The following is a 12,570-nucleotide window of genomic DNA, read 5'->3' on the forward strand; positions in this document are numbered from 1 at the left end:
GTCACTTCACACTTTCTTTGTGCTTACAGGAAATAATTAAAATGGAAAAGCCAGATTTCCTATGTTGGAGGTTCTGAATGAATGCTCACAGAGCTCCTCTGCCTCTCTGTGCTCTTTCTCCATCACCGTATCACTCTCTACAACACATTAAAACACATTAGCCCTCCCTCGTACTGCTCACAGAGAGAGCGAGAGAGCAAGAGCATGTGTACAAATGAATCAGTGCTGTTTGTTGTACTGTTTCAGGCTCGAGCTGTTTCAAGTAGCTTATTTGAGAGAGCCGCAGATCATGTTTAGTAAGCTCGCCCTCATTATATCAGACCCTGGGGAGAGAAGGACCCTCTCACTCCATACTATCAAAGCCATGGAGCTGCCTTAGAGGACATGCTTCAGTGTGAATAGAGGCTCTAGAGTACATACAAAAAGTAGCATGCTCAGCCCTCATCACCTCTCTCAGTGGGAAGCTGCCAGCATTCAAGGTTTTGATCAAGCCTTGCCGTAATGGCTGTGGGTGACAGGTATACGAGACCATGGTTGTGGGAATAAATAGCTTGATTAGCATAATGCATCACCAACAAATTTAGCTTTCAGTGCGCGTGAAAGAACTACTTTTTGCCTGAGTGCAGCATTCATATACCTTCTGGGATCGTATTTCATAGGACAAACACACAATTATGTAAACAGGGTATTTACCTCTGCACCATTGGAAGGTAATATAATTTACTTCCAGTGTGTGCCCGATACGCCGTCTCTATGTTGTCTGTATTTTTGGCTGCTTTGAATAGGCCCTGCAGCTCCCATTGTCCAAGGAAAGCGCATTTCCACTCTTTTCAGCAATCATAATTCACCTGATACACGGAGCGCTTACCTCCAGAAATCCCAGCCATATTGATCCATCTGGAGCTGAGCGACACCGCTATAAACAGGCTAATCTAACATAAAAGCTGGCCTTTCAATGCTCCAGCCTGTTGAAACGATTTAGCTCTGCCTGGTAGCAATGAATAAATAAATAGATAAATGAGACACACAATCAGGCTTGATCCTACCGTGCATCTCGACCACATGTGACTGGAGGCAATAGCTCTGAGATGGGAGATTATTTGGAATAATATCCCTTACATTCTGCAGATCTTTAGCACCATGGGGTCGGGAAAAGTGATGACAAAGAAGTGAAGGTGGCTATCATCAGTCAAACTCCTGTCTTCTTTCCGCCACCACCCACACCTTGCATCTGAACTTTGTAACCTTATGCCATTCTCACATGTGATTAATTGCCACTCAGACTGTCCGCTAATAATCTATGTGATAATTATCAAGGGAAAGAGCGCTTTACCTGAATGCTACTCAGACAAGACTCACTGCTTACCCCTGTCTCCCCCTTTCCATTCTCCTCTCACCCCCTGCCTTGTTCCTGTTTGACTGGCTGCCAGTAGGCTGAGGTTAACGTAATAAGGGTAGTGGGGGGCTCAGATACCCTTACATCTGTCAGGATTACAGCAATTCATTGTAACCTTCAGCAGCCCTTGCCAGATGCTCTCATAACACTTACTGGGCAGTTTCTGCTCCAGAATACTATGCTGTATAGATACATGCACACCTTTAGAGAAAACATATGGTTTCAGGGGAGGTAAGGGAAACAGGGCTTTGCGATTTCCTCGGAGATTTGTTGAATTAAAAAAACAGATTTTTAAATAATTTTCTTTGATGAATTCTTTAAACCCACAGCTGTGTTTCCCTCCTCTCTTTGGCCATTATTAATTCATTGACATTTTGCTAGGATGGAAAATGATCAGGATGTTGAGGAGTGGATATGTGATTGCCTTCGGTGAACACGCTCATGTTTGATATGGTAAAACAACAGAATGTGGTTCCTCTCCCCATTTTCTTTTCCCTTGTGTGGTATTTTTTTCCCAGCTAGGTAGATTTAGGGTACATATCCATTCAGTTTAACCCGGCACCGCATTAATATGCCCAGTAGTCAGTGATGTGATTGTTTGTGCAGAATGATAACCGCAGAATAAGGAAACAACACCATTCCTCAGAAGATACTGAAGGACCTTTTGGTTCTGTTCACAGACTTATCTGCACTTGGAACAATCAATCTTACAGAGCATTAGGAATCTTGATCAGTGGTAATCCACAGTCCTCCCTCAAGTCAGACTGAATCTTTTCATCCTTAATTCGTATTGAACAGTAATTAAACCCTCAATGAGACTTTCCCGGGCAATATGTGCCCAGTGTGTGTCAGTGCCCAACAACTCTGTTTTCCCTTCCCCCTCTAAACCATATGTTTATTGCCATGCCAGTCTGTGCGATGCACAGAATTCACCATCACATTTATGATTAATGATGAAAAGTACATGTCAGCTTCCTCTATACTCTGATAAACAGATGTAAGACTGTAAACACTTTGAATTATATATTAAAATTTCAAATCAAACAGCATGCCAGCAGCACTGTGTACGTGAGTGAGCAATGCTAAAAAAGAAAAATTATATCACCACACCGACTTCCTCATCAGTAATACACGGTCTGTCCCATGTTTTCCATCACTGACAAACTAATTATAATTAGATGCCTAACCATGCATTTTATTCTTAGCCCCGTAGGATTTAATTGCATTTCATTCATAGAATTAAAATGGTTTACCACAATGATTGTCACACCTCATGAAATAAAAATGTTTTCAGTAAGTATAACACATGATGAGTCTATGATGCATTTATATGTTTAAAGGTTTGGGAAGACAGATATCTACTATGTTATAGCAGGTGATTATAGCTGCCAGCATAACTGCTGAATGAAGTCTCTCTATTGATCCCACAGTTTTTTTTATGTGCTCCAGGAAGATCAGAGGTGTTTCCATCACAGTTCTGGCAGTGAGCTCGTACCCTCTGGCAGCACTTCCGCCTTCTGGCTGACTGTGATCAACACCAAAACAACATCAGGTCTATAGACTTGATTGGCAGTTGTTCCGGGAAAACAAAATGAGGAAAGGTATTTTGTTTCTGCTTCAGAGACACAAATTTTTAATACACAGTAACCCCTGCATGGGGTGTCTCATTGTATCTAAACTGTACCGGAATTGATATTTAGCTGCCCTATTCCAGTTACATTGCAAAATGAAATCACGAGTGTCTCTCTGTGTCTGCTGAAAGTAGGCCTGCTTCTGACTCCTGGCACATTCCAGTCCCCCGCCGCCTCCGGTGCAATTAATGATCTTGCTTACAACATTAGCGCCACAATCATGAAAAATCGCACTGAAGCACCGAGTCCCCCAACATATTGAGCTCAATTCATCAAGGGCTTCATGCTCATTGGCGATGTCAAACTTGGTCTCAGCGTTATTGAGTGCCTTGGTAATCAACTACCTGCCATAAGCTCCCAGGAGTGATTATCTTTTTGAACATACAGTTCACGAAGAGGTATGATTTGTCTTGAGATTTAGTAAATGACTCATCCTATTTTTGAGTTTTACAGCAAACTGCATCAGGCGCCCAGAAAGTTAAACTCAAAAATCCATAAAGTGTCTTTGTTAATCCATTGTTTTGTCAGTGCTTGAACAATTGTATCTGTGGTAGGAACTTTTAACTTCATCTACAACACAAGTGCACCACTTCTAACGATTGTTTCAAGAGTAGAAATCGTCTTTTGAGACTTGCTGTCCTTTGTTTTTATCAGCCGACAGACACATCAAGATCGAACATGGATTAAACAGTGTGATATGCTGGGAATTCAGCATTATAGGTATTTTAGGCATTCAGGATTGTGCTATCAATTCTCTCTTTATCTCTTGAAACATGTGGCCATGTCAAGGAGCCATTATTTATGACTGCGGTCTTTAAATATTCAAGATTGTAGAGGTTGTTTGCCATGCTGTCAGTGTCTTCAGACCTTTGCAGAAGTAATTGCACATCAAAGAATCATGCTTTAGAGTTGTAGCCCATTAAAATTCACGTTAAAGAGGGGAAGGTATAATGTTGTGTAGTTCAGTGGGATGCAGAATAGAGTTGGACTTTGACAGACAAGAAGCAGGGTGTATAAGTGGCAAGAAGACGGGGATCATCAATCAACAGACAGCTCTCCTTGGTATTGTAAATCACTGCACTGCTGAAGGGCATCATCTGTCCCCATCTCCTAATTTCAGACAAAGTGTGTAGCGTTATCACTTTTTACAGATGGGATGAACAACCAATATGTACCACTTGTTTTGTTTATTTGCATCATCAACAATCATACACATTCATTGGTCTCCCAGCACTGTAGCACGTAAACACAGGACATGAACACCAGTTTGCCCATCCATTGTTATCAGCAGACAAGCCTGTGGATGTTTATCCTACACCAGAAAAAAAAAAATTCAGTAGCACAGTAAATCAAAAGAATCTGCCCCATTTAAAAGAACAAGTAAAACAAAGTGACAAATTCAATTACAAACCAACATCAGTGCAATTCTGTAGCATATACAGTATGCAAGTACTGATACTGTATGATCACATTGGGAGGGAGTGCTCAGCAGTTCAGGGTTTTTAACAAAGAGAAGTAAAAGTCCATAAGATAAACAGTTTCTAACACTGAATCAATCATTGATCTTTTTGCTGTAAACAAAACCAAGGCGCCAGAACAATTAGTAGTACACATTAGATGAAATGGAACAGTTCTGCTCTTGCTGTAAGTACTGCAATGTGCACAGATTAAACCAAAGAAATCTTTCACTCGACCGTATAGCAGTGAAAAGTGATTCTTTAAGTAGAATTTCACTGTAAACATAATAACACTGATCTAAATGAAACCTCACTGGAGTGTCTGAGATGAGTGTACTGTAGGTGCAGAGCAGCATGCTACAGAGAGAGATGCTGTATGGGTTGTGTCTCATTATATCTAGTGCCCCCTAATCTAAGACCCCTCACGCTCTCTCTAAGTGCCCCGTTACTAGATTCAGAGTATCAAAAAGCTGCAGATTCAGTTGAAACCACTTAAATACAAATGCCTAAGGAAATTGTATGTTGCTATCATACAGCCTTTCTTCACTTTTTAACGCTAATGGTCCAGACTGAGTTGTGACATGAAATGCTCATCGAAGAATATAGAATGTGAAGTATTGCTGCTATATATGTGCATTCTATGCAAGCATAGAAATAATAAACATACTGTAGCATATTTATCATATAAGATATCTTTGAGGCCAGCATTGGCCACAATTGTGGCATCATATACATTTCAAAATTTACATATATTCATATATACATTATATGCACATCTAGTGCAAGATATTTTTAATCTTTTAGGACGTTCATCCACGTATCTGGACAACCAAACATCTTGAGACATCTATCTGATCCTACTCAAGTGGACCAATTACTAAAATCAAAACCACACAAGACCCTATCACAGGTCTGATTTTTTTTTCTGCACAATAGTGACAAAAATAAATACCAGAAAGTGACACTATGCACAAAGTAATAAATTTCTATTTCCATAAGTGCATTGAAAATCAGTCAAATATGTGCAGAGGTGGTGTCAAGCGTAGAAGATGAGCTCAGGGATCTGCCCCCCCTGCACCCCAGTGCCATTAGTGCTGTCCGAGGAGCACTGAAACTGAAATGTCACTTTCCCACACTGCACCTCTGTCATCCCTTCCTGTCCAAAGTAGCTGAGCTCATTCCCATCCAGCACCACACTGGCAGTGTAGAAGGTATCAGGCTCGATCTGGACTGGATACTCAAACCATACTGGGAAGGTGTTGCTGGACCCATCAGAGAAGTATTTACTGAGGTTTTGTCCCAGCAGTACTCCTTGACGTTTCAGCTCAATCTTGGCACTGTACTCTGCTGAGCCACAGCTAGATCCGTACAGTCCAAACCCAGCGATGAAAACTCTTTTATCCACTGCAAACTGTATACTGTCACAGCGGCCCCGGTAACGCCACTGATTGCTTCGGTAGGCACAGGACTGGAATCTGTGGCAGCGCTGGGGTGTCAGGCCCTTCCTAGGCATGCTGACAAACTGCAGCTCAGGCTTCTTGGCTGCTGTATACCACAGGAAGATGTCATTGGTCTCATTAAGCGTCAACACGCCAGACTGGGCTGCTCCATTGGCAAAATCATCCAACGCCATAGTAGGGATTCGTATCAGGTACATGGCCTTGCCCAAAACCTTACGTCTGTTGTCAGTCGACAAGCTGAGTTCCTGTCTCTGGCACTCAGCCTCAGCCCAGTTGAGCGCTGCCTCAAACACCACTATCTCTTTAGCATTGAGTGTCTCTCGCTGTAGGATACTCTCCAGGGTCTGGGCGTCTATGTCGCAGAAGCCCTCCGAGCGTAACGCCAGCTCGGCCTGGGCATCAATCACCTCCCAGCAGCGCTGTGTCAGCTCTGGCTCCTCGAACAGGCAGCTCTGGGAGAGTAACACGCAGGCATTCTTGGCACTCAGGCTGGTCTCCAGGAAGTTGACGCAGGCACGTGCCAGGTGAGGGACAATGTACTTCTTGGCAGCATAAAGAGTGGCTAACACTGTGTCAGCACTCAGGTCAATCTCGTCACAGTAAATGTACCTGTTGACATAAAATGCGACTTTCTCAGCTTAAGACAACAGATCAGACCACACAGAAATGACATGCAGCATGATGGTGTAAACATGTTTGTTAGGAAGATAATTATCTTGTAAAAACAGATCAAGGGTATGATGAATGTGACAAAAACAACTAGTTTTTCATTGGTTGTGGTTGAAACAGACTGACATTACAGTATTATAAGCCATAGCTGCACAGCTGCATTTGTTCAAAACCAAGTTAGAAAACAATAATATGAGATTCTGAACAGGGTAAGAAAATCACTGTGCACACTAATCAAACAGGCCAACAAAATAGTATTCCTCCCACACCCTCGTCTACCACCTACTGTAGCTCGCCTGCAAGGACACAGCAAACAAAACTCAAAAATAAATGTGATGGAGGAACAGCAAGGAGGAGGTAGAGAACAATATGAAGTGTGAAAAGTAGAAAGTACTGTACAATAAAATGAGTGAAATGAAAGTAGACGGATATAGATTCTATCTCTGAGATAGAGGAAGGAACACTTTATTTCATTTGTCTGGCAGGATAAGAGCGAAACAGGTTTGTCCAAGATATGCCAGAGATGGGAATAGACTAGGGTTGCAAGGGCTTGAGTATTCATACCAAACCATCATGGTACCGTACACACATTATACAGAATACACGGTGTGAGAATTTATGCACATAATGTGGAACCAAAGCTCACATGTGCCAGTTTTAGCCATACACTGTTCGCAACATGTGCTGAGGTTAACACAACAAGCGGACTGGCGAGCAAATGCGAGTGGCAAATGCAAATGAAATGCCAAAGCTGAAAGGCCAGCCTGTGGGTTCCTGGTCAGCTAATACAGACTCTGACACTTTTGAAGACATTGCCCACTTGTGCCCACCCAGGCTGTTGTCATGCACTGCTCACACGTATGCCTCGAAAAAGTAGTGCACCGTAATTCATATATAACCCACTAAATCATGAGCCAGTAATCTGTCGATTCAGAATCATGTGAAACCAAATGAACTTTGAGTTATTTCAAGGTACATCGCCCCTACTTTTCTTTTCCTAAACCTAAACTGCTCATTTTTACGTTAAATATGTAACCTTGGCCCATGACTGTCACGAATGTTGAAATTAGCTATAGAGACCAAAACTGTTTTTGTACCAGCCTGTAAAGTTGGGCATTAAACATGGGGGTCTATGGGGATTGACTCCTCAAACCCAAGCTTCTAATGGCCTAACATCATGTGGCCATTCAAGGAACTCATCCTTATGCATTTGTTGTTGCTTTCTGTAGCAAACTGTGACTCCCAAACCAGGGTATAAACTAAACTGTGACTTTTTTGTGCCATTACACCCCTAGTGTGGGCTAGCTTCATCAAACCTTCCTTTTACCCATCAGGGTCAGATTGAAATAGCAGTTATTCATCTAAAGATGGCACTTTTTATTTGAAAAGGGAAGTGTAAAAAACACACAAGAACAGGGCCAATTGAAGGAAGTACTCTGTGTTGCACGGTTATGACAGAGGAGAATCCTTACTTCAGCATTGCCAGAAATGCTGGTGGTTCCACATCTGGGATATGGATTTCATCGTTGTTCTCAGCCAGTTCACCATAAAACATGGCGTGGAAGACTGAGCTGCCCACAGCCAAAACATACTGTTGGAAAAAGAAGAGAAAACAAAGTGTGACAAGAGAAAAGAAAACATGCTGTGGTTCCTCTGTTTTCACTGGAAACCACATGACATGCAGTAACATTTGGTAAAAGGGAAAGATTATTTGAAATGGGACTAAATCCAATTAGTTCACATGTAGCTCTTAGTCTTTACATAAAAACACAAATCTCTTGGTGGATATTGAACAATGCCTCAGTTCTAATCACTGGAGAGACTGAACCTGTTGAGTTTCTCACATAATGAGCCGAGCTCAGCCAGTTGCTATTTCCCCCGAGGACAGAGAGGCAGATTTCTAATGAACAAGATTGCCTCTGATAAAAAAAAAAACACAACAGGAAATCCTAATAACACAGTGAGAGTGCGGCAAAAGTTCAATTTACTGAAATTAATCACTTTTCTGAACTTATGATGAAATCAGATGCAACACCGAGCTACTAATAATTCCAGTGATAAGCACTGCATACACGGCTATGAATTCTGTTATTATACTCAAGTACATTCATGTTTTAGTGTGTGCATGTCTGTGTTATGTGTGTAAAGCACAAGTATGTGTAGGTGGGTATGTGGGTGGTATAAATTTTCTCAAAAAAGGCACACAGACTTTCTCTTAAAATTGCAGTGAACCTGATCTAAAATAAACTTTGCAAATTAGGGTTTTTGAAAACAATGCTGTTGTTGTTGTTGTTGTTGTTGTTGTTGTTGTTGCACACTGGAAATCATGTTTGCTTTTCCAAGAGAGATCAGCTGAAAGACAGTTGCACTTAGACATACATTTATAGCTGAGTATATAAATGCTTCATATTAGAATAAGATTAGTCCCACCCCTGACCCATTGTATTTTACAGATGTTCACATAAATTACTGCTTTTAGATTCTAGCAGCATCCTCCATCTTGCAAGGATATAACTTTGTGAATTAAATCATAATGCACATCTGAGCTCCTGCCAAATGCACACAATAAAGATTGCTGTGCTGAGTGTCATTACATCCCATTGGCATAATGTCTCAGCATAAAGTGCAGTCGAGTCATCTTCAGTGTCCTTCTAAAACTGCCTCTATAAATGCACTGAAGAAGTGCACCGCAGCTACCAATCATAGATTATACATTTGGGTCCGACAAAAAAAGATGACCCATGCAGGGTTCATCTGACAGTGCAGATGTGAAGGGGATAGCTGAGCCAAATCCACGGCTGCAAAATCACTCAGCAGTTTTAATGTGAATGTTATAATCATATTCAAATAGAGTAGATGTAATGATGTGCTTCTAGATGAGCCACATGGTCTAGGCAACTATAAACCTTAATCATTCATGTGAGCATCTTGGAAAGCAATGAGGTCAGAGGGGGGACTAAACAAAGAAGCATGTCGACCTGCACGTTACAGCTGGCATAAACAGGATGAATGAGGGCCCAATTATAATAATTGTAGCTATATAAACTATAGTTATGCTACTGTCAATCCAAAATTCAAAAGCTAATCAAGTAAATTAGCGCAAAAGTAAACTAGGATGTGAGATGCAGAGTTGAATGCACCTTACTCTGTGCCTTATCATTGTAACAGCGCACTGTTTGATTAAAAGTTGAGTGATTGCAAAGCTGTTTCTGAGCTAAAGCAGAGACAAAGGCGATCCATTCTGTGTGAGATGACTGCTGAAGAGGATCTCCCTTCCTCCTTCGCTCACTCCGTGCCTCTATCCGTCAGCCTCATTTACATAAATAATTGAGGACTGTCTAGAAAAGACACATGGTGCGGAAGTGAGAGTGGAGCACAAAGGATTTCACTTCCATTACAGCTGGCAATGGGGTAGATTATTTTTATGCTGATATGATATGAACAACACTGGGACGGGCCGGCTGATTGCTTGTTTGCTAATTTCCTCCCTGCTACCGTGATTTTACTGGTTGATGAAATTCTTACTCTGTGTCCTGGCAGCCGCTGAGTCCTTCCAGGCTGACCCACCACAAAGTGAACATCTGCCATCAGCTCATTGTTGAACATTACTGAATTTCTAAAAAAAGAAAAGGCAGAATGAATTTTGCATATTTTACCCTGTACATTTGTTTTAGAGGAGAGGAAGATCAGATGAGAAAAGCATAACTTGGGGGTATTAGGGTGAGATTAAAGGAGGATCAATGCACATAAACCCATTTATATGTGTATTATGTGAATCATAAAAGTTATACCAATTAGTCCTTGGCAGAAAGTCAAACAAAATTAGTAAAATAAATGCTTTTTTTTTTTTTTTGCTACTCTTAAAACAAGAGTTTTATGATTATGCAAAGTGTCCCAATTGCATCAGGCAAGACCAAAGACATTGCATTGATTTTTGAGTCTTACAATGCACACTAAACACACTTGAACTCTTTATGTCTACATAAAAACAAGCAAACAAGACAATGAAGTGAATGGAAAATCCCCACTGTGAAAGAATGGGACCAACAATAAAGCTGTGTTCATATATTATTGAATAGTGGAACATGTCACAGGGGTGGGTAAACAGCCCCATGAATTTCTGGAGAGACAACAAAGCCAGGTCGGAAAGCGCACATTTTGCTCTGGACAGCTGGGGTCTTTTACTGATAGGCCAAGGTAAATATTTTGCTTTTAGTACAGAGCAGCCTCTGCCTGTTGTGCATATCAAACGCACCCGGTGCCTGTCCGCCCTCTGTTATGTCAAAGCGGCAAAAGAGGGTGTAAACAGAGATACCCCCAGCGGATTGAGGGCAGGGCAAGGGGAACACCCATCCACACACACACACACTCACACACACACACACACACACACACACACACACACACACACACACACACACACACTTTAGTATACAACAGTAATTACCTTACATAAGTGTCTTGGGATGCATTTCATCAGACAACTGACAATTAAAGTGCATTGAAACATGATCTATTGAACTTGAAGAACAATATTTAATTAAAACTTCAGATTCATCTTCCCTGAATGTGCTGTTGATAAAAACAGTTGGGGGAAGCAGTGGTGATTCGTGGTTCAGAAAGAGGCTTGCCAGTTGTACCTACCTTTCTCTTATAGTGGAGTAGAGTCCTTGCCAGTTACAGTTCTGTATGGTGTTGTTGTTGTTGAGGTTCTGCTGCTGGTACTGTTGCACTGTGGTGGTGGATGCCGGCTTTTTGGTGGGAAAAATGTCTGCTGCCATCTTCTTCTTCTTCTTGCTCCTCAGGGTGATTATCTCATAACAGACAGGGGGCAGCTTGGAGCTGCCACTGGCATTCCCTTTCTTGGAGCTTTTACTTGACTTGCTTTTCACTGACTCGGGAAGCATTAAGAAGAAAGTCAGACATTTCATGTTCCTTCCCTTGGCATCGACCATGAGTGTTTTCAACTGCCGAGCAGTGGGATTGCATGCAGAGAAGACATTCACCAGGAGCAGGCAGGTGTGAGGGAGGACCGAGGAGGGACAGCAGAGGCTTGAGCTGTACTCAGCAGTGTAGTAATCAGAGTTCCTGTACGAGGTTTCACCTTTTGGGAACTAACAGGACAATTCTCTTTTATGTTCCTTTTCTTTACTCCTCTGATGAGACTCAGACCGGTGATCCGAAGGCACTTTTCCTGTGTGAAGTTTGATCTGCTGACGGAGAGGCTCTTGGGGTTCCCATCCCTGCTTGTCCAGAGTGATGAGATCAGCTCTTTAAATCACTTCTTTTCCTCCTCTGCTCCCTTGCCTCTCTCACTCACTGCTTTGCTGAGGGTTGGCCTGACAGCCCCAGATTTAGTACAGCTGCAGTGGTCCTCAGGCAGGCAGCGGTGTTTACTCAATTCCTTTCATTTCCCACTCTTACTCCTTCTGTGCTTCTCTTCTTCTCTCAGTCTCTCCTCATCTGTGGATCAACCCTTTTCTCTCCCACACTTGCTTTTTTTTCCCTCCCTCCTCTCCTCCACGGAGCAGAGTCATCTGCAGGATGCTGTAGCCGTGGATGCTGTGTACCTCCGCTCAGCCACTCGTTCTGCTGACTACAGAGGTTGAATGGGAGAGCGCAGAGGAGATGGAGAGCCCCCCTCCCCGCCCCTCACAGCACAGTACACGGCTCTCTCCGTGGCTCAGCCAATGGCAGCGTGCAGCATTCATGATTGGCTAATGCAACCTAGTGCAGCACAGACTTGAATATGCAATAGTCAACGTCTCAATTAAAGTGACAGCCATGCCCCATAAGAATGATATATTTATCTACAGTTTTGCTTCCTGTGTTTGCTTTACCTGAAGCTGCAGCATTCACTTTGCACTACAGTAAATATAGACTCCATGTTATATTTCAAAAGGGCAATGCAAATGCACATGCTCTTTTTAAGGGCAAAATTTGTTTAATTCATGTAT

The 12,570-nt window shown here is 42.2% G+C and overlaps 1 protein-coding gene across 1 annotated transcript; it reads right to left on the bottom strand.

Moving 5' to 3' along the window:
• Window positions 1-4,207: 4,207 nt before the first annotated feature.
• On the bottom strand, window positions 4,208-12,218 carry btbd3b (BTB (POZ) domain containing 3b). The gene is made up of 4 exons (XM_049601055.1): window positions 11,258-12,218; window positions 10,139-10,229; window positions 8,086-8,204; window positions 4,208-6,553 (listed from the first exon to the last, which is right to left on the bottom strand). Exons 1-4 carry the CDS (start codon window positions 11,566-11,568, stop codon window positions 5,521-5,523), a joined length of 1,554 nt encoding a protein of 517 aa, XP_049457012.1. The 5' UTR covers window positions 11,569-12,218; the 3' UTR covers window positions 4,208-5,520.
• Between the last annotated feature and the right edge of the window lie 352 nt (window positions 12,219-12,570).

Source organism: Epinephelus fuscoguttatus, linkage group LG16, assembly GCF_011397635.1.
Source record: "Epinephelus fuscoguttatus linkage group LG16, E.fuscoguttatus.final_Chr_v1".
In the NCBI taxonomy this organism is placed as follows: domain Eukaryota; kingdom Metazoa; phylum Chordata; class Actinopteri; order Perciformes; family Serranidae; genus Epinephelus; species Epinephelus fuscoguttatus.

Bases quoted from the DNA above. Each gene is read 5' to 3' on its own strand.
- btbd3b (XM_049601055.1), bottom strand. From the start codon at position 11,568: ATGGTCGATGCCAAGGGAAGGAACATGAAATGTCTGACTTTCTTCTTA. The intron at 10,230-11,257 runs GTAGGTACAACT...TTCTTTTTTTAG, and splicing joins TACTCCACTATAAGAGAAAG to AAATTCAGTAATGTTCAACA. The intron at 6,554-8,085 runs GTAAGGATTCTC...TTATGTCAACAG, and splicing joins GCATTTCTGGCAATGCTGAA to GTACATTTACTGTGACGAGA.